Genomic DNA, 26197 nt, shown 5'->3' with positions numbered 1-26197 from the left:
CAAACAATGACACGACAGTGTGTACACATACCGATACCGATAAAACGATAGTTTCCATAATTTGTTTGTTTTTCATTACCTGACGGTATGAAAGGCTAAGACGATTTTTTTAAAAAGAAAAAAAAAAAAAAATACCAAGGAAAAGTGCTAAAAATATTTTGTAACATAATTATGATAATTGTAAATATAGTTTTTCCTAAGGTTTTAAAAAAAAATAATTTTCTAAATCTACTAATTTCATTCTTGGAACATTTCTGGCCAAGTTGCTTTTTTTCTCATATTTTGCACCTTGAAGTTTTAAATACTCGTGAACGGCGCCTGAACGTAGCACACGAAAAGTTGCATCATATGAGGATGCAGAGTCGCAGGAGGTTACGCGTCCACTTTCAGGTGTACTGGAGCATTTTTAGATGATGATATAGGTACTTTTACTGCAGTAAAAACCATAACAGTAGTTTTTTACTGTAGTATTAACACTACAGTATAGTCAGATGAGCGCTGGCTCCTTTGAAGGTCGCAGCGAGCGCTGGCGGAAACACGTTTTAGATTTAACTCGCTCTTAAAAGAAAAGACGGGATGAGCCTCATAATCCCAAGGTCATGTCATCTCCATTTATTAGAATCATCTATTTTTACACCTCATTTTACTTCTTCTCTCCCTCCTTTATCTTCTACCGTCTCTCTTATGAGCTGCGGCTCCGTGATGAACTGAAATAACCCGATAACCTACGGCGCGCGGGTCACTCTGCACAAACCGAGCGGAGATGACCAATTATCTGAGTTTGAAACGGACACCGTCCTCCTCGTCTCTCTGTCTGTCTCTGTCGCTCTCCAGCTCCTGTCCAACCAGCACTTTGGCCTTCTATTGTCATGATTCAGGCTTCACACAAGTCTAAATATAGACCAAACACACACTCACACACACACACGTCAGGGTTCAAGGCCGCTGTCTGGAAAAGAGCACGATGTGTTCACGTGCAGATCGGGCTTCGGTACGTGAGATGTGCCGTTTAAAACCGGAAAGGATTAAAGAGGAGACACGGCAGGAAGGAGTTTGTGCTTCAAAATAAAAGAGGTTAGGCAAGTCATTTACCTTCAAGTAAGAGTTTTTTACGTCCCATCAAGGAGAAAAAAAAACTCTAAATCTGAATTTTGTTTGGGCTAAAAAAGACGTCTCACTGTGAGACACATGCTGCACGCTCAGACTGCAGCAGATGGAGGCCAAAGGTCAGCGTCTGGCTTTAGGGTTCCAGCTGGAGACATTTCCATGTTCATTTCAGTCTCAGTTTATTCAGGGAGACTTCGCCAGAGGTCACACTCGCCAGAATACACTTTGGCATCCTACATCTGTGCAAACCACAGATCCGTAGCATTTTTACATTATGTGTCAGATAGAAAAAAACGTTACTTTTTTAGTTTTACTGTTCCAGCAACCTGTGGTTAACGTGGAAACGTTTAGGCACAAAACTCACTGTTACTCTCACAACATGGTGAGGAAAAGATCACGTTTTGATTCTGGTGGCACAAATGCCACCGACGTGCAGGAGAGCTCGCCAAAAAAAGGATTATGTGGGGAAATTTCTGAAGAGACAACCTGCTAAAAACACCCATTGTTTGGTGGCACTTTGCCACATAAAACACAGCAATAGCTTACTGAAAAATACCTGCTTTTGGTGGGAACAGCGTTACTGAAAATACAACACTTGATCGCTAAAAAAACAGCTGCTTTGGTGGCAGAATCGCAGAATCGCAGCTGTGAATGCCGTATCGGCTCATCGTCAATGGTGTGTTTTTGTTGGCCTTAAACAGACGTCAGCAGTAATCTGCATATTAAGGCACAACTGCCACCGGAAACACTGATGCTCCTCAAAAATGACTCGTGTTGCTGTTTGCTGGTCTTGAACAGTGTTTTGCGGTGGTCTTATTTTAGGCACAATTTCTGCTAGAAATGCAGCAATGGCTCACAAACAAACAAACAAACGAAATAAAAAAACCCACAAGCTTCTGGCGGCACTCTGGAAAACGCCTTTTTTGAAGCCTTGACTTCATTTAGGCTGCTGTCACTTTGGTTTTTGGGGCCTGAATATTTCGGGGAAAGCACTGAGCTGTGGAAGACGAGGAGCTGAGGACACTATCTGCAGACAGTCCGTCACTCAAAGCACCTGCGCCCGTAATTACGCATCATTTTAAGCCTTTGTGAAATGTTAACAGGTGAGTTATAAAAACATCAGCTATCATCAATCACTCATCACAAGGTTGAAAATAAACGAAGAGACCAGAACCGTTTTTTTGGACCAGGCCGTAAACATGGGGGTCTTCTGGGACTGACTCGATTTTGGAGCCAGCCTCAGTGACCTTTAGAGGAAGTGCAGTTTTTGGCCTGTTGGCTTCATTTTTCAGCCCCAGACGTGGCCAATTACTGAAAAGCAACAGCTGGCTAAGATCCCCAATTTCTGGTGGCAGAATCGTCACTAAAAATGCAGCGTGGCTTAATAATAATCAGGCGTTGTTGTTTGTCCGCAGCTTGGCAGGCGTCTTGTCGTGATGTCACGCCGTCCGTCGTCCCCTCCACCTCCCGATGACAGAGTCCGTCATAATATGTCATTTTACAAACACTGACTTGATATGTATGAAATGTCAAACGTAACATTTTCATGGTCTGCAAAGATGTAAAAAGCCAATATTTTCTTTCTGGCTCCAGCTGCCTTTCGTTTTCGTCAATATTTCCACGTTATTAACTAACAACATGATTCTGCTCTAAAAATAGAAAACAGTCTGCTGCGTGAGAGACCAAAGTGTCTGAAAAATATGAGATAGCGGCGACCTGCAGGAAGCCCCGCGGCAGACGGACAGACGGCGCTGACAGCTGACCGGGCGGCTGTCAGCTAAATGAGCTGCACTTCCAAAAAGCTTCAACGGGGGAGGACGGGGGAGGACGGGGGAGCAGGGCAGATGATAACACTGACAGGTAGGAAAGAGAAAGAGGGAGAGGAAGGAGGAGAATAAAACAGGCAGAGAGAGAAAAGAGAGAAAGAGAAGATAAACGAAACGGCGGAGCAGCAGGACGAGGGAGCAGAGATCAGGTTTCTCTGAAGGGCTTTTTTTGATCAGTTTTGTTATAAAGTGCCAGAAAATGTAACTGAATTCGCCTCAAAATCACCGAATAGACCGAAACCACAAAATGCAGTTTTTTCAGTCCCAAAACTCCTGAAAAGGACTTTTAATATGTTGACAGCTGAGACGTTATTTTAAGGACCAAAGTGATCAAACCAAAAGACAAAAGCCGACATTTCATTTAAATATCTGCAGATACAGATGACGTGCCAACATTATCCTGCACCCCTAAAATACATCACGTCTGTGGTTTCCAGAAATGCAGTATGACGACATTTCCTCGTAGGCTGATCGTTGTCTTTCTTGAATTACAGAGAGCCACAAAACAACAGCTTTCTCTTTCAGGTTTGTCACATGAGGCAAAAACACAAACGCGACTCGTCTAAAGACACGTGAAGCTCCTGACTTTGGTTTCTAGCTGCTACAGTTTGATTGAAATGTCCCACCAGGACAGTTTTGGAAGGTGATTTCAAGCGTTTTCAAGGTACTTTTACTGAAACTATCTGAACTTTACCAAACAAACGTCCTGCTCTGCTCACGAGGAGCTCGTGTTTCTCACACTCACGTCGAGTTTGTGGTCTAATAAACTCACGTCTGAATAATCCGGTTCATCACTTAACCCTCTGAAACCTGAGCAAACTGGCTTGATTTCTTTCACACACGGGAAAAAGGCAATGAGCAACTTAAAAAAAGGCCCAAAAATTAGCAAGAAACTAATGAAAAGTTCAAGAAAACTGTCTGAAAAATCACCCAAAAAATCCCTCAAACTAATATGAAGATGGGGACATAAATTGAAGTAAATAAATCACTGAAGACAAGGAAATGACTTGAAAAACAATAATTTAGCTGATATATATTGTATACTTCAAAAAAGAAAAACAAACCTAAATCTACCTTTTTTGTGATTTGCAGATTTCTCTCCTAACTGCTCTCTGCCTTTTTCTCCGTGGTGTTTTTGAGAGAAATCAAACCACTGTGCTCATGATTCAAAGGGTTAAATAAGGGTTAAAAATGGCGTCTGAAAGTCATCCAGGTCTGAACGGTCTGACTTCCATACGGATTTTTACTGCAGATCGAGGCGGCCGTATGTTTGTAAAGAAGTCTATTTTGGTGTTGACTTTTCGGACCTCGGACCTCGGCTTCAGACGGGAGTCTACAGGCGGGGGATTGATTACGTCCCCTGCAGAAGCCTTTGCCCCGCCTCTCTGCAGGTATCTATTATTAAACAACACTTTCAGCCGCTCTCCTCCGCTGACAAGCACAAGGGCCGGCTCTCTCGTTTGTCCTCAGCCTTTTGTAACCCGAGCCGCGGCGTGAAAGGATCTGCCGGGGCGGTGTCGGATGCCCCCGTAGGCCTCCAGCTCCGTCCTGATCAATGGCTGCTCACATTTCACACGAGAACACCTGTCGGCCGGAGAGGGGGAGGGGCGTGATGAGCCGCTCTGAACCCCGAGGACGGACCGTGAGGGTTCGTTCTGAGGCAACACTTTCATTTTTGGACGTGTCACACTGTCCAATTAAAGCCAGCAGGGTTAGAGCTGAAACGTCTGTCTGCTCCTCTTTTTCACGTCTGACTTTTGCAGAAACCAGAATCTGGATTCTTTAAACGACACAACTGAAAATGCTCCTGCTGCTCAGCTCATGTGCGATTGTGCTGGAGACTAAAGACACAAACAACACTGAAGCTTTGCTTGTAAAGAGAATATTTTTGCAAAAATCAGGTTGTCACATGTGGTGGACAGAAAAGGCAGTCCAGGAGGTACAAATGTAGGAAACAAATTAAATTAAACTGCAGCTTTTTTTTTATCAGGGTTTGTAATCTTCACAAACATAATAAACCACAAATGTATTACAAATCTGCAGTATTTAACGTAATAATCCCACAAACGTAACAGAAGATGCCTTCTACAAATGTGATACAACATTTCCTGAAAATGTCCAGAAAAGACATCTGTATGATGTCTGTATAAATGTCTTTTCTGGACATTTGCAGAACATTTCGTATTGCGTTTGTTTATTATGTTTATGTGAAATTTATCCGTCCGGCAGCGTTTCATGTGCACCCGAAAGGTGCCATTCGGGGTCACGCTCTTACGCCAAAAGCACCAACAAAACGGCGTTATTTTACAAGTTCGAAATGAAAACGGGCTGGAATTTATCTGAAGATGCTCGAGTCCAACATAAGGACAACGTTTCCACCCTGCTCTGATCTTTGTCCGGTTTAATGGTTTTGTTGTCTTCACTGAACGTATGCGGCATGAAGTAAGTGTGTCAGCGTAAATTTTATCCTCCTCTATGCTGTTTTTGAAATGTATGATTTGTATAATTACTCTCTCCCAATCAGTTCAGAGTGAGACCAAAGTTTCTCTAGTTTCCTTTTTTTTGTTAACTTTTGAGCTTTGAGTCCCTGAAAAAGGCCAAAACGTGTCTCGTGACGGATGGTAGGTTTTCTTGTATTTAGCCAATTTCCTTCCAGCCGCTACCTGTCGGTTAAGATGATTTAAGAGTCAGTGGTAAATGAAGGTATAACATAGTCAATAAAACCTTTTTTTTCAGGAATAGTGAATCACAGCAAACACAAAAGGCTCTGGAGTAAACAATCGTACATTTGCAAACAAAATATGAGGCTGATTGGTCCAGTAGTTTGCCTATTAGCTGCAGACAGACAGACGGTCACACATACACACACACACACAACCGAGTGCACGATCCCCTGCAGGCGCACACCTGACGGACAATAAAAGAATACGTGCAAACTTTCAAATCTCATCGTCTTTCATCGTCTGTACATCGTCGCAGGTGTCTTCGCCCTTTCATTTCCTGACGGTCACGCTGTGGCCCCCTGTGGCTTCCTGCGTCGCCTATAGAAAGCACCGCATCGGCTCTGCGTGCTCACAATAATAGTTGAGGGAACTATTTTTATTCTCTTTGCTCTCTCCCTGTTATAGCTCTGGCCTGCGATGACCTCTGCTGTGAAAAGGTCGTGTTGAGGGATTATTTTAACTACTTTTCTGAAGCTCCGGGGCACAGCGACACTAAGAAACAACACTGTGGCATATCCTTAAGTGTCACTTCAATTCTGCCACTGAATGAGCTACAGAGAAAACAATAAGGTGTTTGGACGTGCTGCAGGCGCAGGATGCCCTTTAGAAAGTCGGGCTGTCAGGAACAGGGAATATTTTTCATCAGCTGATAATGCTTAGATGCTGAATTTAAGTTTTTAGGTGCTGAATGTTTTGTAGCCTAAACTAAACACTGGATTTCAAACAAGTTCAGGTTCGTGTGCAAATAAACTTGTGTCTCATACACACTCAGAGAGCAATAGTTACAGGACAGAAAGATGTGAGCAAACTACCTTTAAAGCAACATATTAAGGATTTATCAACATGCGTTGTTTTAAAAAACTAACATATACTAAGAAAGAATAGCTGTCAGTTTTAGAAAATACATGTGGGAGCTTCATGGACATTTTGCAACAAAATGTTGATAAAGACCAATAAAACCAAAGAACGTGAGTGTGGTCGGGTCTGTTTTACAGTCTATACATACATGCTTTACAATCTTTAACATTTCTGTACATTGTAATGACTATAGCAACATCTGTTTTTCACCACTGCTTTATTATATTATTTTATTTTATCATTTTATTTATTTCATTTCATTTATTCATTTATTTTATTTTATTTTATTTTATTTATGGGTGCTGTCGTCTTGGTTTTTCATTTGCCTTTTATTTTATGGTGTACCATATTTGCCTCCAAGACTATTTTATTCATATGTTAGTATTGTTTTTGTACTAAAAAAAAAACAAAGTTGTTCAGGATTTTGGGAATTTAGTTGAAGGCCACACCTTGCTCTTACTGCTAACAGTACACAGGTGTGTCCAAACGCTTTCTTTTCCACTTGTATCAGTTCCCACGTCCCTCCCAATAAACCCATTTGTTCTGTGTCCTCTCCCATTACAGAAACCACAGAGGGGACAATGAAGCGTCCCCATCGACACGCTGACTCCACCTTCACTCTCACTGAGTTTCTCACCACGACACCTTATAATCTTCATTGATTCCCAATCGACCGTCCACTCGTCCCCTTGAGGTGACATTATTTCATCCCAACCTTTCCTTACACGTCTTTCTAATTAGCTAATCTGCATTTACACGGGCGGATCATGAGACAATGGGCCCCTGGGCGCAGACATGCAGAGGGCCCCACCACCTCTCCTACACAGGGGCAAGACTCACAGCAATTTATAGTTGTTCTGCCTCTTTTTGGTAATTTTTTGCATCTTTTTGGACTCATTGTGCATCTCTCAGTGTGTTTTGTGTCTCTTTGTGGTCACTTTAAGTCTCTTCGTTGTAGTTTTGCATCTCTGCATTTTGTAGTCAATTTGAGACACTGTAGCGGTTTTTGTAGTTTAACTGCAATTTTTCCTCCATGATGCTTGAATTAAACACTTTACTTGGAACACTTCACAGATTTCCGTTTTTTTTTTTTTTCCCTGGATAAAAGCCTCGTTATTAAAAGCACGAATGCCGTCTTTCGAGGATTTTGAAGCTAGAGGTTCCCAAAGTAGGAATCTTTTATTGAGCAACAATTATATAAGAGCGTTTTTTTTTTTTTCTCTTTTGAGGAGAAGATTTAATAATTCAAGCCTGTGTAACTCACTGGACCTTGTTCCTGCAGCCTGGCGACAATTTACTGCTTTCTGGGAAATGTCGCAGGGGACACACACACATAAACACACACACTTAGATTCTGGAGTGGTTTACAACTGGTGTAGTGCAGCATTAAACTGAGCAGGACTTTTTTCAGCAGAAAACAAGTTTTTTATGCATCTGGACATAAAAATCCAAGAGAAAATCAGCTTCGGACAGCCTGGGAATTACCGCTTTGTGGTGGTGTGCGTCTGTGAAACAGTCACGGTGCACTTACAAAAGGTGGATGTTTTACACCACATCTTCCTCCTGGCAGCACAGAAGATCTATACAATCAGCAGTTGCAAGATTAGAGCCACCAATTCAATATCTTGTCTTCTGTCTCAGAGTTATGATGCTGATGGACAGAAAATGTGTCTGTAGAACTTTTCGATGTCACAGTGAAGTTGACTTTTGATTTGAATATGTCATTAATTTATCATTTTATCATTTGTGGGAAGTTTTGTCATAATTAATGTATAAATTCTTGAGTTGCGTCGAAAAACATGTTTTAGGGATGTCACACCTTTGACCACCATTTCATTGTTGGGTCTAAGCGGACATTTGTGCCAAATTTGCAAAAAAGTCCCTCAAGGCCTTTTTGAGGTTAAGAGTTGATGAAAATGTGACAAATGCAAGGTCACAGTGACCTTTGATCACCAAAATCAGTTCATCCTTGAGTCCAAGTGGATATTTGTGCCAAATTTAAAAGATTTTCTCAAGTTGTTCTTGAGATATCGTGTTTACAAGATTAAGACGGATGAGTTCACAGTGACCTTGACCTTTGACCTATGACCACCAAACACGAATCACTCCATTGTTGAGTCAAATTGGACATTTGTGCCAAATTTGAAAAAATTCTCAAGAAATCCTGCGCCCAAGAACAAGATGGACGTGCAAACGGAAACACGATCCTCCAGCAACGCTATCAGCGTCGTCGAGGCTTTAAAAAAATCAATGTACTTTCCAGAGAAAGCTGATAAAAAGTAAAAAAAGCAGCCTGACAGTGATATCTGCACATCAGCAATCTCATACCCAGCAGCCAAAATCAATCATCCGAGCAAAAAAATACATAAATAATTGTAATACTAATACTGGAAACACTAAGAAATTGCACAGGATTCAAACAGGTTGCAGAGCTGCATGAGACTGAATGTTTGAAAGTTATTGAATTATTTTTTTGTCAGACGACCCTTTAAATCTGTAGCTGCTTTCAGACAGGAAACACCACATCAAAGGTAAATTCCAATAACAGCAAACTATAAATCTGTCTACCACTTGCGGACAAGTCTTTCCATCAAGGTCAGCGGGACAAATTGTCTCCAACTTGAGAAGAAAATAGCTCGGCTTCAGTGAAGGACATCTGAGCGTGTGCTCGTTTCATTTCCCAGTAAATATTTTAAAAACGGAGCTCGGAGGAGTCAAGGATGGAGGCTGGTTCAGAGATAAGAAAGCCGAGGCGCTCTTTGTGCACACAGTGAGTTTAAAAGCCTCAGCAGGAGCCGAAGCCGCCAGAATGAAAAAAGCTTTCTGTAAGACATAAAAGCGTGCTGCCTTTAGACTTGAGATTAGGGGGAGGTCACATGACGTGCAGCCAAACAGGGAGTTGCAGGTGAGTTGGATCACAGTGAGAGTTAAAAAGCATGAACAGCAGCACTCTGTTACCTTTGCAGTTACTGTCAAAGTCCCATTTAGCAAGGCACTTTACCCCCAGCTGCCCCGGTGGCCGCGCCGAGCATGTCGCTGCGACAAAAAGTGTACGCACGCTTCATCAGCTCTGCCTGGATAAGCAGCAGTTGGAAAATGTACTCTGCTAAAGTACTTTTTGAATAATGGCGTCTGGCGAGGGAAATATCTCGGGACTATTTTGCTTCCCCCGGGGTGCCGGTGCTGTCGGGGAAGAGAAACACATCGAGGCCGGCGAGCGTTTGTGTGACGGAGTTGTTTTTTCGTTCAAACTGCAGATGTTAGGTTTTATTTCTCCTCCTCCATTTTTCATGTGGCTGTTCTAACTGTGAGACACCTCAGGCGGGACGATGAGCTGTTTACTAATCATGTGACGGAGGGTTAGGACTCAGATCCTTCCAGTTTACAATCAGATTGTGTCACACTGTCCGATTACATTACAGAAATCAAGCTGAGGTCCAACGCTGCAAAAGGACACTAATCAGTCAGACACGGATTGACTCTGACTGTTTAGGAAATTACATTTTTGTTCTTTTTAGTGCCGACAAAGCTTAGCTAATGATGCATCAGTGGGACGCTGACAAAAATCTTCTCTTGCTCACTTTGTAATATATAATATTTGAGCATCATAGGCTGTTTGCAGCGGTGTTACGGTAATGTCATGACTGTTTTCTTTAAACCATTTGCTCAGGTTTCAAAGGGTTAATTTCTTAAAAAAAATATAGCAAGAAGGTATTAAGCTACTTAACAAGTCATGGCTTAAAAAATGTGCAAGAAAAATAAAAGTTGCAAGAAAATTACCTGAAAATAGGCACAAAAAAAAAAAATAAAATAAAAAGGACTCCCAAAAAGTGCTAAAAATCTGAAATATCTATCAATTTTGTCAGTAACATAATTTTAAATATAATGTGTATTTTCTTCATTATTATTATATTCTTTCTTATCTATATCTATAAAATATTTAATTATGTCTTTAAATGTAGGGGGATTGCAGGGGCGATATTTCTGCTTAAAAAAAGAAAAAGAAAAAATGTGCTGTGCTATCATATATTTTTGAACAGCATTTGTTCTAAAAAATTGTTTTCTGGATTTATTTATTTATTTTTTTTAATTGTCTTATAACCTCCCACTTTTAAAAAACTAATGATCAGGTCATTCCCTTGTCTCCTTCTCCTAATTTATTGCAGTTTGTTGGACATTTTTTTCAATTTTCAAAGGATTAAGTAGTTTGTGAAAAGCGGTGATTTTTTTAACCTTTCAATATGCACACAACCGTGACAAACAAAGACCTCTCATACTGCACTAATTAAAAATATACTGCATAATCAAAACAGAAGCCAATGAGGAGGATAAAAATATTGTTCTTACCATCATGAGTTCCCTCTGGAAGGACTTCCTCTCCTTGTTGTCCATGTTCGTACACTCCTCTTTGAGTTTCTCCAGAACCGACGCCACCTTCTCCGGCTCATTGTCCAGCTCGGTCCGGCAAAAATAGTTCAGCGGCAAATTCCCGTACCCCAGTGCGTCGGCAAACGCCCTCCAGTTGCCCACATTCTCCATTAAAACCGTCCTCACTGTTGCGTAGATGTACGTAAGAAATTTGCAAGGCTTCAGGATCTGCTCCAGCAGCATTGTGGTCGTAAGATCCGGCCCACACCAGTAAATGGGCTTGACTTTCCCCAGAACTAAAACGTTCTTGGCGTGGACGAGGCCGATCTTCCCCTGATAGTATCCAATGTACCACTCTTTGGTCCGCAGCTGCCCTCGAAGTTTGATTTTCTCCTCGCTGAGCAAAGCAATAACATCCCCTTTTTTGTACTCCAACAAATACGTGCTCTTATGCTGCCGGATCACGGTTTTAATCAACTTCCCGAATTTTAAGTTGGTAATGCAGCGGTCCTGAAACTTTGGGTATTTTGAAGTGACAGCCAGAGGCGAGAGGACGATCTTATCCACCTCCCTCTTTTTCAGAAACCTCCTCTGGCCCGTTATCCTCGCTCCGCTCTTTGGTGGCGGCGGCGGAGTTTGGACGCAGAACTGGGTGAGGATGCAGTCAAGGGCGTCCTTGACTTGGACCCTGAGAGTGAAGTCTGAGATGCTGTTTGGGTTGTGAGACGTGATCATGTACAGGAGCCTGCTCACTTTCCCCAGTTTGACCTGAAACCCCCGGATCACCCCCGCACACTCGCTCGCCTTCACCTGGTAGTTGGACATGTTGGAGTACAATCCCACCTGGAGGTCCTGAGGGTACCCTAAAGCGAACTGGTGCTTCCCCCAAAGCTGGAGGGCCACTGGTGGACTGGAGCTAGCCTGCCGCCCCACCTCGTTTACCAACAAGGTCTTGGGGGCGCAGTCATGCCCAAACATGGCTACAACAGTCTTGAAGGATGGGTGAATGTGCTTGGGTCCGTAGACGCCTAAAGTGACTTTTCTCTGCACATGATCCCAAACTGTGGTGTTCTGGGTGACGTACTGCGACTGAACCACAACCGCCACGTACATACACGGCTCCAGACTATCCAGCTGCACCTGGACTGTATCCTTGTAAATGTACGCGTTAGGAATGGGCGTGTAAGGACCCTCTTTGCAATCACTTCGAACGCAAAGCACCTCCGCAGTGTGACAGCTGTCCGTCTTGACTGTTACCAAAACCTTCATCTCCAACGTGATAAAAGACTTAGTCTCCATGTTGCTCAGTTTGATCTCCACCACGGGGCTTACGGTGGAGCAGTGGTCGCCGTTTAGCTCCAGCGGAGGGTCCAGTAAGGCTTTCATGGAGATCTGCTGGTGGTCTCCATGGCTGACGTGGCCTTCTGGGATGTGGATGCTGATTTGGGTTTCAGGGAGCTGGACGACTCCTCCGCTACTGTCCAACCTGCACACGATGTTGGTCTCCACTGGCTGCGTCTGGCCCCAACCAGGACTCTGTCCCAGGGAGTCCAGGTCATGGCAAGACCTGGCGAGCTTTCTGTGGTTCAACCAAGCAGTCCTGAAGTCCTCCCTGCTCTGAAACTGCTCCGGCGACGGAGCCTTAAGGCCTGTGAAGAATCCCGAAGAGGGTAAAGTTGGATTCGACTGCGCTTGCAGAACTGACAGCTCTGAGAGGCTATGGGAACGTTTACTCCTGAAAAACGGGTTATCCCTGTGGAGGTTAGGTAGAACTTCTTGATTTGGGCTGGTGGGGGTGTTAATGTGGCAGCTGCTGAACCCATTACTCATGATTGTACCGGTGTTAAAGTTCGAGCAAGACGACGGAGATGCCAGTGCATCGAACAGAATAAGGTCCGTTGAGTTCCTCACCCCTAAATCTTTGCAGTTTTGATCTAAAGGACGAATAAAAGGGTTCACAGAGAAGGGGCTGTTGTTGTAAGTCGGTGAGGGTTTAAGGCTCATCCCTGTCCACTCTCCCAAACCCCCAAACTCCTTCGACCCATCCTCGTATCCCTCTCCAAGACTGTCAATCATCCCACTGTCGCTGAGCGAAGAGTTCCTGAAGTTAACCGGCTGGACGTAGGCCGCGGGGATGTAGCCCATTTCCGTGTTGTTGTGGGCGTACCACCACTCTCCACCTGACGTGTCCAACACATAAAGGCGATCACCTTTGGAGAACTTCAGCGTGGTGAAGCTGCTGGGGCAATAATCCTTAATAGCGACCACTTCCTGCGCCGCTCCATAGGAGGCTGAAGTGTCCAGCCTTAAGGCACTCGGAGAAGGCACTGCAAAAGAAAAAAGAAAAAATCAGACTGAATCTCTTGAAACTTAGTGAGCCTTGATTGCAAAGTGGTTGTTGCCAATTTAGATGAGTGCGCTTAATCAATCAATGGCTGATTACTAAAAATACTGCAGTTAACAGGACCCATCTTACAATCAGACACAGATATAAGGAGCAAGTCGAAAAAATGATGTAAGAGTACAGATCAGACATAAAGATCTGAGTCCACAGGGTTCAGTTTACTGCACTCACTCTTTAAAGGAAGCACTTGGAAGGCATAAAAAATAGACTGAAAAAGTTTAAAAATAAAATCCTTTAATCATCCTGAAAGCAATGACAAATTTTTCAGATCACAAAGCAAATATATGAGCAGATGAACTGCATAATTTACTGCATAATTTTCTATTTTTAGTAGCCTCATTAGCGTATATAGAGCATGTAAACAAAGCTGTAATGAAGTGCAACCAGTGAAGTGAAAGAGCCAGAGAAAGAATTTAACATATGACTGAATAATCTAGTTGATGAATAGCACTAAATTAACCCCTGGAAACCTGAGCAAACTGGCTTGATTTCTTTCAAAAAAACAACAACAAAAAAAAAACAGGGGAAGTTAGCATTGAGCAACAAAAGGAAGAAATGATCCTTTATTTTCCACAGACATTTTGACTAGCTTTTTTAGAAATAATTTTCTAAATCTACTAATTTCTTGCAGATTGTGGAACATTTCTTACCATGTCGCTCATTCTTTTCCCGACTTTCAAAGGTTTAAATTGTAAAAGCAGTGCAAAAAAAGTGAAAAAGTGAAATTAGTAAAGAAACTGAACTGAACTACACACGATTTTGTATTTATATATTTAAAATTGAAGAAAAGATTTTCTTTTTGCTAATTTTTGGGGCATGTCTTTTTAATGTATACATGTATTTTTTATCTTATTTTGGAGACATTTTATGTTCTTGATTGTTTGTTTTTTCACCTTTTTTTGACAACTTTCAGGTATTTTCTTGTATCATTTACTAATTTCTTAAAAAATGTTTTGGGTCATGTCTTGTTAAGTGGCTCATTGCCTTCTCCCCACATTTTTGCAAGAAATGAAACCAACATGCGCAGGTTTCAAAGAGTTAATCCTAACTGAAAATATGAGTCTTGAACACCTGTGCGGATTCAGTGAAACGCTGACCTTTAACATCGCTGAGACTGGCCCCAGTGACCCCTTCGCTAAGGTCGATGAGCGTCCCCTCGGACTTGCAGCGAGGGAGGATGTGACTGTTGTTCGTCACTCTGATGATGCGATGGGCAGCCATGGCCGGGACTCAACACAGAATTCGCTCATTGGCAGCTTTTCATCTGGATGGAGAACAGAGGAAGGATTTCAGGGTGGGAGCGACCAGCCAAATTTAAACACATCTGCATTCAGGCATTTAGCTGATTGCTCGAATCTAGAGCGAATCCCAAGAGCGGCGCTGGAGTCCGAGGCTTCGTTTTCTAGACCACAAACACATTTAAAGGCCACAAAGGTCAAAGCTGAAAAGCAGAAAGTTAAGTTGACATATATCGCTGCATTTCTGACAAATGTGCTGTGGAAAAAATTGACTCCCAGCTCAACGGAGAGGTTTTTTCTTTTTCTAAATCGATGCAGAGCACGAGCTAAGAGGAGAGAGAGAGAGGGGTTCGATTTAGGAGAAGAATCGAAAAAGCATCAAAGAAATGAAACAAAGACATTTGAGCTCTGAGTGAAAGTGATAATGAAAAGGATCAGAAACACAGCATGACGGCGTTTAAATACTGCATTCAAATGTACTTTGTAAACATGCTCTTCCAAAATCATGCGTCTTAACCTGCTGCCATAACAGCCTCCTCTCTTCTAGTTTTAGTCTTCCCACCAGATGTCGAATTTGGCTGCAGAGACGTGCACACTTTCAGCCACGAGAACCAAAGCTGGAGTTGTGCACGGGGACATTTTGCAGGCTGTTTTAACCCTTAAAATCTGAGCACAGTGGTTTGATTTCTTTGAAAAACACGAAGAGAAGGCAAGAACAAGACATGTCCCCCAAAATCAGACAGACACTAAGAAAACGACCTGAACATGAGCGTATTAGTAGCAGTAACTCATTTTCAGTTAATTTTCTTAAACTTTTTAGTGGATCTTTTCATAGTGAATTTTTGAGTCTTTTCTTCTTTTGTTGCTCGTTGCTTTCTCTCCACGTTTTGGAAGGAAAGAAAGCCTATATGTGAGCTCAAGGTGTTAATAATCTCAGCCCAAAAACATGAAAAACAGCCTCTGTCCACATACTTATGGCCACATAGCATAAACTTACACAGTTCTATCCAATATTTCCTTCCTGCCAAACAGAAACTGAAAGTTCATAACAAACCTGGGCGGCTCGGCTGCAGTCACACCAGCAGTAATATTTCCCCCCGGGGGATTCAAACCGACAACCACCTCTCCCCTCTGACAGTATCTGCTGCTCCGCTCTGTGCGTGTGCACTATTTACATCTCTGATTGAGCCGAGCAAGTCGCCAATTTCCTTGTCAGAACTGAGATGTGATTCAATTTGTGTATGAAAACACACAGTCAGCAGAGGACTGTAATCAGATTAGAGAAGCGGCGAGAAATTGTTTTGCAGCAAAACGTCGTTCCCTTGAGTCACCAGAGACTTTTATTCTTTCTGCAGGATGTGGCGAGCGGCGACACTGGGAACATTTGCATTTGCACACTAATGATGCCGTTTTAATCTGATTAAAGCAACACAGACTGCAGAAGCTGCCGCGCAAATGCCTTCCGCTGATTATCTTCATTAGAGATGTAATGTTTGGGATTTCTGCCCCGTGTTTTTGCATGAAACGCTGCAGATTCTGATTCAGATGCAGGTGTTCGCTTCACAGTACAGTCTGTTTTCAGCCAAAAACTGAGAGCAACACACAGCAAACAGGCTGTCATTAGTAAGCACTGAACAGCTGGTCTGAACTTCCCCCAAAAATGTGGCAAATTAAACACAAAAAACATACATTTGGCTGATCTGTTGCCATATCATCGAGGTTTTAGCGCCATCTTTCTATTTGACTTCCTTCTAATATATATATTAAAAAAATCATTTCGGGTTTTGGGGTGATTGGACTTGTAGTAAAGTTGTGAATCTTAAAGAAAATCACTGTTAGAATCATACAAGTGATACAAGTCAGTTTTCAGGTCAGTTTTTGACAAAATCCCTAAAACGGTGATTTGCAGGATTTAGCCGATGCTTAACTTTTTGAAAACAAGTTTTGTGTTCTTGAACTTCTCTTAAATGACATAAAATGAGACGTGTTTCAAATAAATAGTACGGTAAATAAACTTTAACACCTCGATCACAATGCCTCTTATATTTCTGACGTTTCATCCGTCTTTTTATTTATTTTACCTTTGTCATGTTTGAGTCATTATTTCCTTTATTCGAGGCTGTTTTTGGTCTGTTTCTTTGGATGACTTTATATTGACATTTTACGTCCTGCATCTTGCATTATTTGTCCCCTGCTTTTGATTTTATCCTCTCCCAGAGTTTCTTGCTTGTGTTCAGTAGGACGCCGCCGTCCATGTATAAAAAACATTATCATTATTATTATTTAATAATTCATTTATTTTTATGTTTTAAGATTTTTTTAGGTGATTTTATACTTATGAAGACTTATTATATTCAAACTACGCCAATATGTCCCCCAAAATCATACACTGGACCTTTAAGTGATTTTGACATGCGCTGAAATGATCTTTCCCTTCATTATAACGACATTTCATGACAGAAATCTTTGCTTTATATCATCAGAAGCAGGAAATCTTCAGAAAGACTCTTCCTCTTGAAATGACATTTTTAACCCTCTATCCTTCACTACGAGGACCGGTGTTGCATGTTATTGGAAACTTAGAAACCAGATAACTGTGAAAAAGCTGTGAGAAATGTGCACTTTAGCGATCGTGCTACATCCGGCTTTCTAAACAGAGAAAACTTCCAACTTTCTGCCTTATCCCTCGTTCATCTATATCTCCTCTTTCACTATTTTCCGCTCAGTTTTGAAATATACGACAGAAAATGACGCCGTCGCTTTGCTTTTTGTGTTTTCGTTGCTGCACCACAGATCTTTGGTCTATATTTAAACCTCTGCAGCTTCAGTCTGCTCCGCTTTGAATGAGGCAGAATCGAGCGAATATATCAATACTTTGTCTCTCATGCCTCAAAATGACAAAAAAAAGTGAAAATACAGGATTGTTTCAGAGCAGCTCGTCTCTGGAGGTTGCAGCAGAGGTGCACTCTGGGAAGAGAAAGTGGGGCTTGTTTAACGGCTGCATCTGTGGCTGAGAGAGTCAAACTCCTCTGAGGTGACATTTCATCTTCTTGCACCCTCGCTGCTCATCGGGGAGCGTGTCGCCCGTCGATAAAACCCCTCCTCTCATTAAAAAATGAGCACTCAGCGGGCAGCCGGATCAATAACACGCCGGCAGACAAAGACACTGTCACCGGCTTTGATATAACATGGAGGCGATCCCCGCTGAATGCAGCAGGAGGTGAAAAAAAAAGGAAGTGGAAGCTGCTGTTCGCTGCGACGAGAAACGCAGCAGGAGGTTCGGATCAGAGCAAACTGGAAAACGACCCCTGCAGAAACGCGCCAAGCTTCCTGGAAACTTTGATTCCAGGGTTTTAGCTGGAAACCGATAAATTATACATACATCTTAGAGCTGCGTGAGGTGTTCAAAGACTGTCCGAAATGTGAAAATCCATCAATAATCTGTTTTTATAGTTCATGGCCAAAATAAATAGTGTAGTTTTGGTAATTAAAAAACAAAATTTACCAAAAATGGTTGAAGAAATAAAATTACCCCAATTATTTAAAGGAAAAATAAAAATAAAAATAAAAAATTAAAGAAAAAAAAGGCCTTTTTTTTTTAAATCGCTGAAAAGTTTGAAAGAAAAAAATCACCAAAAATGTTTAAGGGAAAAAAAAAAACCTTACAAAAAAATCACCACAACTTTTAAAAGAAAAATTGACCCAAATCTTTAAAATTTGGAGGTGAAATAATGACAAGATACAGCCATTTACAGGTGCATGCCCCTCACCCTTTCTGCAGCAGCCCCTCTCGCCTCATAAATAACGAACAGTCCCTAATAATGACGCAAGCCGCAGATCTAATAATCTGTACATACTGGACTAAATGCACTTAGTTAGATTCCACCATTCTTTACAAAAATACACAATATTTTTCCAATATTTTCCAACTCTAATCAATAAATGTTTAATGATAGCAGGTCTAAAGTATTCTGTCTCTACTCTGCTACTAATTACTAACAACCATTAATATTTTTAACATCATAATTCATTTTTTAAGAGGTTTTCAGGGTAAATAAGCTGCCAGAGTTCATAAAAAAGCTTGTTCATTAAAAAGGAGGATCTATCTGGACCCACAGTTTCCTCAAATCCTAGAAACGCTCCACTTTTAGCGAATATCAACACAAATTATAACATTTGGGGAAATTAGCTCTATTTTACTTGACATTAGGAGAGAAATTTCAGCAGAAGGAGAGAAAACGCTCAGAAAGAAGCTCTCGGGAGATCTCTGCAAACTGCTGGAGGGCTTGTGGGTCAGCCTTCCTCAAAATTGGAATATTTCCTTCCCCCGCTGGTGCATTAATATCCGAGTCAGTGAAATACTCGAGTCATTTCAGTCAGGCTGACAGAGCAGGGGAGCGGCGAGTCGAAAGTTTAATTAGCCGAGAGTCGGCCGGTCCTAATCCCAGGATGAATGTTGCTATAATAACCGTTTGCAGCAGCCATATGCTCGCCGAGAGTTTATCGTTTTTCCATCCCAGCTGTTTTAAATGAGCAGATTAGGGGACAGAGAGCGAGCGCAGACCTGTTAGCGTGTGGCTGGAAAACAAAACTGTGTGTAATGTTCGGACTTAATGTAGCGTTGAATTTCCTGTGTAAGCATTCAAACAGAAAGTAATCCCAGATCAAAGACGGAGGCTGAAGGGCTCAAAGTCTCTTAAATCATGATCAAACAAACTGCTTCACTCAGTCTGAGTCAGGATCCTCCCGCACTTTCACAAAATTTAATGAAAACAACTTGTTAGCTGATTCTACAAATCTTATCCGCTGAGTAACAGACGCCAAAAGGTGTTAAAGGGATGGTTCAGATTTTGCATGGATTACTTATCCACAGACAGGATATTATAAATAGTGGATGTCTGTCTGCACGCTTGTAGTTTCGAAAAACTGGCTGCAGCTAAAGCATGCAGCTAAACATAAATATATATATTTCTATTATTTTACAGAACTATTATTTTTAAATACTTTCATACATGTTATACTTTTCAGCTATATATGCTTTTTCAGGTCATTCCCTTGTTTTGTTTTTTTGGGGTAATTTTCTTGATTTTTTTGTGCTAATTTTCAGGAATTGTTTTTGTGTTTTTGTTTGTTTTTTCATTTTCACGAATTTTCTGGTAATTTTCTCATTTTTTTCTTGAATTTTCAGATAATTTTCTTGATTTTGTTGTACTAATTTTCAGATTATTTTGTGATTTTTCAGGTAATTTTCTTGATTTTGTTGTGCTAATTTTCAGATAATTTTGTGATTTTTCAGGTAATTTTCTTGATTTTGTTTTCTAATTTTCAGGTAATGTTGTTGTTTTTGTTTTGTGCTAATTTTCAGGTAATTTTCTTGGTTTTTGTTTTTCCTTGTTTGTTTCCTCCCCATTTTTGAGGTTATTTTCTTACTTTTAACATGCTCAGGGTCACTCTCTTTTAAGTTGCTTGTTGTCTTCTCCCTATATTTATAAAAAAGAAATCAGGCTTCTTCGCTCAGGTTTCAAAGGGTTAAAATATCATGCTTCAGTGTCTCCTGATTATTGATTAGTTAGATCTCGTGCGCTCGCTTTCTGTCTCTCCACAGTCTGTCCGGACAATAAACGACCCTAAATTTGACGGTTTAAGTTGTTTAGTCGAGGAAACGAGCCGCATCCTGTCGAAACTCCGTCAAAGCTCATCTGACTTTTAAGTCCATTAAAGGTCAGCGCCTTCATCTATTTTGCAGGAGCGCAGGCACTCGGGCTTCATTCAGTCCCGACCTCAGGGACACGACAACATTACTGGAGTCAGGTAGCTAACTGGTCACCCTGTTGTGGCCTGCAGCTCTCCTCCCAGCATGCATTGGGACATGCAATAAACCAGCAGAAGCAATTAACAGGAGCTGAGGGAAGGACAGTCCTCTGAAGTTTACTAAATGCCTGTGAAATTAAACTGATGGGCGGAAAATGCTCCGCTATGATTAAAGCACGTCATACGTTTGTGGCAGCAAACCTGTGTGTTTTTTACGCACGGCGCTGCGTTCTCAGCGGCGCTGAGCCACCGGGCCCGGGCGTCAGTCACTGACACGTCTCTGCTTTTTGTGCCACCAAAGCTGCATGTTTGAATCCAAAATCTTTTTTAAAACAAACCTTTGCGTTTTTTGTGCTTAAACCTCACGACACTCACAACAATGTTGTTGAGAAACTTAAAGTTTCAACATATTTGCAACAATAAAGCACAGATGTAACATATCTGCAGGGTGCAGAAAAATGCAATGCCAACTTTGCAAATGAAAAACTTTGTGATGATGAGACCACATTTTAAAATGTGCTTGCACTGACGGTGACAGTAATGTTACAGCAGAAAGTGACGGTGTGGCATCTTTGCTCATTTCTTTCAGAAAAGTTCTGATCACTGATGTGCTTTCGTGTCATAAAATGTCAGATTTATCAAGCTGTTCTTTACTTTGAATTTAAAAAATTAATGGCGGGTTTTTTCCTTCGAATCTGACTTTTATTTCACTCCATCAAGTTCAATACGATGTCATAAAAAAGTAGTCGACTTTTTAAGGACTTTACTTAGCACTTTACTGAGTGGCTATCATTGACCTGAACAATATTTTTAATTTTGCCCCATCCTGCCTTTTTTTTCTTACATAATATTCCTGCAGGTTGAGTCTCGCTGTCTTTGGGACTTGCTCATCGTTTCATTTTCACCCTGCAGACCAGCAGCAATAAATAAATAAAAAAATCCTCAGCTTGGCATATGGTCAAGTACATTAGTCTGCGGCATTGCTCTGCCCCGACCGCCACCGTCCATCACCGGAGAAATTCATCCGTAAAATATTACAATCGCTCCTCTCCTCCCTCAGGATGAATTTCCAGGTAAATGAGCCCACTAAGTGCTGAGTTTTAGTGCCGCTTCCACCTCCGCGCTGAAGGAGATTCCTCAGCCGGAGAGAGCATCCTGCTCAGAGAGGAGGCACCTTTTTCAACACGGCAACAAGCCGACTTCAAGTTTCAACATTAAGTGTTTTGAATGCAATAATTTACCTCAAACGGCCGTTTTTCAGATGGAAACAGAGCAGAGCAGCACTTCATAAGCAGAAACAGATGAATGGTGCGATAAAACGCCCCTCTGAATGGGCTGAAAAATGTTTTCATGTGATAAATTTTAGTGAAAAAGGAAAAGCTGTTTCATAGTCGCGTTCATGATTCCTTAGAAGCTTGTTTTCAAATGCTGATATAAGAAGAGTTGGTTTAATGTGAAACAGTTTTATATCATTTCAGCCATTTAAAACTACAAAACTATATGATACTGAGCATTTATTACATCACAAGCTGGCCTTGTTTTTGGCTCAACAGTCATTTCCGCTCGCACCCCCGCAGCACGAAACTGAAGGTTTTTAGGCTATTTATTGTAATTATTTATGTTTTTTATAGTTTATCTACCTTCTGCTGTTGTTTTTGGCTCATTTTGATGTGTTTCTGTGTGAAAAAACAAAATGCAAACACTAGAGAGAACAGATGATCCAAAGTAAGCGAAAATTTTCATCAGTTCGGGACAATGTAAGGAAAATAATGGATGTCTCTTGAAAAGGTGAAAAGCACTGATTTGATGAAAACCCAAAACAACACCATGCTTTTTCTAGAGTCCTTGAAACCATCAATGGGAGCTTTTAACAAAACAGCTTTTGAAAGTCTGCAGCCAAAGGTGATCTAACACTAGCATCCCCTACGGCGAAGGGACAATTAATTGTTTGACTTTCTGGGTCGAGTCATATTTGAAAAGTCAACATTAACTGTCTGTGATGACACATAAACTGCAAAAAAAAGTGCATGCCCAGAAATCACGTTATTATGGCTAAATTATAGACATTTTTCATTTCATTTTTCAATGAAGCCAAATTCCTTTCCCCACATTATTCTGCTAAATTAGTCAACAAAATCAGCAAATTATTGGTCTAAAAGACAATTAGAAGTGTAAATTTGATCGTAATGTGAAGTGATTTCCTGCAGGCGGAGGTCCGGGTACTTAGAAGAGGTGCTAAGTGAGATCTGAGTGTAAAAGCTCGATCACAGGGGGGTACAGTGCAGCTTCGGTGTACATTTTCCACCCCCACCATCAAGAATTATCGTTATCGTTATATTACAGAGCGGGAGATGGCAAAAAATGAAACCAAAGATAACTTTGTTTACACACATCAATGTATGTATAGTTGCATGAGGAGACATAGTACTAAAAAATTTACAAAAAACCCAAAAAAAACATCTGGTGCTTCCAAAAAGTGAAGCCAGATCGTCTTGACCGTGACAATCTGCGAGCGTGTGTTCAGTGGCGCTGCTTGCGATTGAGGCTCGTCACGATAGCGTGCACAGAGGCTCGTCACGATAGCGTGCACAGAGGCTCGTCACGATAGCGCGCACAGAGGCTCATCACCATTAGCGTGCACAGAGGCTCATCACGATAGCGCGCACAGAGGCTCGTCACGATAGCGCGCACAGAGGCTCGTCACGATAGCGTGCACAGAGGCTCATAACTATAGCGTGCACAGAGGCTCGTCACGATAGCGTGCACAGAGGCTCGTCACGATAGCGTGCACAGAGGCTCGTCACGATAGCGTGCACAGAGGTCATCACCATAGCGTGCACAGAGGCTCGTCACCATAGCGTGCACAGAGGCTCGTCACCATAGCGTGCACAGAGGCTCGTCACCATAGCAGCTACAAAAACTTGATTTTTTTTGTTTGTTTTATTGCCATTCAGTCCGAAATGTAGTAGAAATATAAATGCTCATAAAACAGCAATTTGAAGTACAAGTACATGCAAAAGTTTTGTAATCATAGCGTTACTTGGAGTTCAGGATAATTACTATAATTAAAGACATTATATCTGTTAATGAGTTTGTTGACATAATGACTGTATATAAACACGGCATGAGGAGGAATAAAAACTCAACAGACGAAGATGTCGAGGTGTTTGTGTGTAAAAGGACACGGTGGTGTGTGTGTGTGTGTGTGTGTGTGTGTGTGTGTGTGTGTGGTGTTGATGAGCGGCCATTAATTACAAAATGGAGCGCACCTTCTCACAGAGCTGCAAAAACGATGACATGCTAGTTTTCAGGCTTAGAGCCTCGAGGGGAGGAGGAGGAGGAGGGGGAGGAGGAGGAGGAGGAGGAGGAGGGGACGGTTTAGGAAAAGACAACAGTGTGTGTGTGTAAGTGAAAGTGTGTAGTTATGAGTTGTTCAGTAGAGGTGTGTGTGTGTGTATCCGTTTGTGTGCATGTGTCTGTTCACAGAGGAAGAAGAAGTTCAGCGACTAACGAAGAGTAAAACAGAAGAGGAAACAAACAGGAAAAACTAAGATAACCGTTCATAAACAGTCTGAAAAAAGAGAGGGAGGAGGCAGTGGAAAAGAAAGGGAGGAGAAAAGGAAAGATGAGGAAGAGGAGGAGAAAAACAAGGAGAGAGAGGGTGGAAAATAAAGATTAGAAGGGAAAAAAGGAGAGAAAAAATGGGAGGAGAAGAAAAGGAAGGAAGGAAGAGCAGCCAAATGAGGTGAAGAGGAAGAGCACCTCTTCATGATGATGAAGAGGAGTAAAGGAGGGAAAGAGGAGAACAGGGAGGCAGCAGAAAGTGGGAGGAAGGGGAAGAGGAGGAGGAGAGGAAGAAGAGAAGGAGGAAGAAGAGAGGAGGAACAGGATTGAAAAGCAGAAGAAGAAAAAGGAGGAGATACGTATGTGTGACAAAATGAGGCAAAGGAGGAGGTAAAGAAGAAAGGGAGGTGAAAACAACAGGAGGAAGAGGAGGAGCAGGATAAATAAAAAGATAAAAAAGCAAATAGAGATGAAAGAAGTGAGGAAAAAATGGAAAGGAAGTAGTGAGGAGGCAGCAGGTAGGAGAGGAAGAGGAGAGAGAAAAGAGGAGAGAAAAGAGTTTGGAGGGGAAGAGGAGGGCGGGAGAAAAGGATGATGAGGAGGAGTAAAGAGTAAAGAAAGAGGAGGTGAAGGAGAAATCAGAAGATGGAAGGAAGCAAGGAAAGGAAAGAAGGAGACAGAAAGGGAGCAAGGAGAAGAGGAGGAAGAGGAGGCGGCACATAGGAGCAGAGAGGAGAAACAAAATCACCTCCATCTAATTAAATGGAGTTGCGCGTGCGCGCGCGTGAGGAGGATTTTCAGCTTATCAGATGACCTTATTGGCAGGGCTGAGGAGGCGTGCGCGCGCGTGGCTGTTGCGCACACGTGACCGTATATCGCGCTTATTGTCAAACTTGTCATTTTTGGTCATTTTTTTTATACATCTGCTTCTTTTAGAGCACCTGCGCGCGTATTTGTTGGCCAAATTAATATATTAATATTTAATTTAAAAAGGTCTATAGATACAAGAGATGAATAAAGTAAGAAAAAACAGAAGAAAATTTCAGAAAAGCTTTAAATATAAAGCTAAAATATGTTTTTTAGAAATACAGAATCATAAAACACTAAAAAGAAAAACAAGGCTCACCATTACAGCTCTATGGAAAATGAGTTAATGTCATAAATCAACCTAAAATCACAGTGTGCTAAAAATATAACTATAAACTCACAGCAGAGACGCACAGCGGAGTCAGAATAAACCGGAAAATCACACCAGTACAGCTGAGATATTTTCATTTGGGTGAAGCCGAATTCCTCCCAGTACACTAATCTACTTCATTACTGGACAAAATGAGCAATTTTCTACTTTGAAATTAAATGAGAAGTCATTAAGTGTTAAATTGATTGTAATGTGAACTGACCTTCTGCTGGCTGGAAGCCCAAACGCTCAGAGTCGGTGCAAACTGAGAGGAACGCGATGATTAAAAGCTGCTGGAAAAAACCTCCTACGTCTTCTTTTTCCTCGTGTCATTTGTGTTGAAGATCGCAAAGAGAAAAAAAAGTAACTAAATTTTTAAAAATTAGATTATGGTTCCACACAAGTTTTTCGCGGTGCCAGATGCGCACACACGCCTATTTGCGCCCTCCTCTGCTCCGGTCTGCCGGAGGACTGGAGGAGCTGTGGTGTGGCGGATCAGAGTGTGTGGCGTCACTGGGAGGGGGCGTGGCCACACACACACACACACACACACACACACACACACACACACACACACACACACACACACACAGTACTTGTACAGTAAATCCTGCACATTTTTGACTTACACTTGTACATTTTATGCTATTTTATACTTCCACCTCACTACATTTCAGAGGCAAATGATGCACTTTTTACATTTATTTACTTATTTTTTATTCATTTAATAATTTTTCAACTTTTTCTTTTATTATATATAGCATCTTTTTTTAAAAAAAGTTACAAATTGATCTATCAGAATAAATAAAAAGTTAATTACTTGATTATGGCGCATTATTACAGATTAACCCATTGCAGTTTGCAATAAAAAATTAAATATGCAATAAATAAATAAATGAATAAAAGCACTCACTTTGCAGCAGAAACGTGCTGTGAGGTCAGTAAAGGGTTAAGAATGTGATGGGCTTTTTCTACACGTTACCGTGCGCGTCTTTCGTCTTATCCCAGCAATCCGTGCCAGCATGTGTGTTTGTTGATGTTCGGGTGTTGGGTGCCATGTGCTTTTGTTGCCTAAACATAACCACGTGCAGCAACATCCCGCCATCTGCTTTAGCCGTCGT

At 41.6% G+C, this 26197-nt stretch overlaps 1 protein-coding gene across 1 annotated transcript in view; it reads right to left on the bottom strand.

The window, feature by feature from the left end:
- Positions 1 to 25462, bottom strand: part of LOC121962954 (SH3 domain-binding protein 4-A-like) — a 32733-nt gene extending 7271 nt beyond the window's left edge. The window contains exons 1-3 of the mRNA XM_042513299.1: positions 25300 to 25462; positions 14384 to 14550; positions 10862 to 13209 (exon numbers count right to left, since the gene is read on the bottom strand). Coding sequence (XP_042369233.1) covers positions 10862 to 13209; positions 14384 to 14507 — 2472 coding nt within the window. The 5' untranslated portion in view covers positions 14508 to 14550; positions 25300 to 25462. The remainder of the gene's footprint in view (positions 1 to 10861; positions 13210 to 14383; positions 14551 to 25299) is intronic.
- Positions 25463 to 26197: the final 735 nt, after the last annotated feature.

The sequence above is a fragment of the Plectropomus leopardus genome, chromosome 24, assembly GCF_008729295.1.
Source record: "Plectropomus leopardus isolate mb chromosome 24, YSFRI_Pleo_2.0, whole genome shotgun sequence".
NCBI classification, from domain to species: domain Eukaryota; kingdom Metazoa; phylum Chordata; class Actinopteri; order Perciformes; family Serranidae; genus Plectropomus; species Plectropomus leopardus.
The sequence above is the reverse complement of the archived record's forward strand: the minus strand, read 5'-3'. Positions and strand labels throughout refer to the sequence as shown.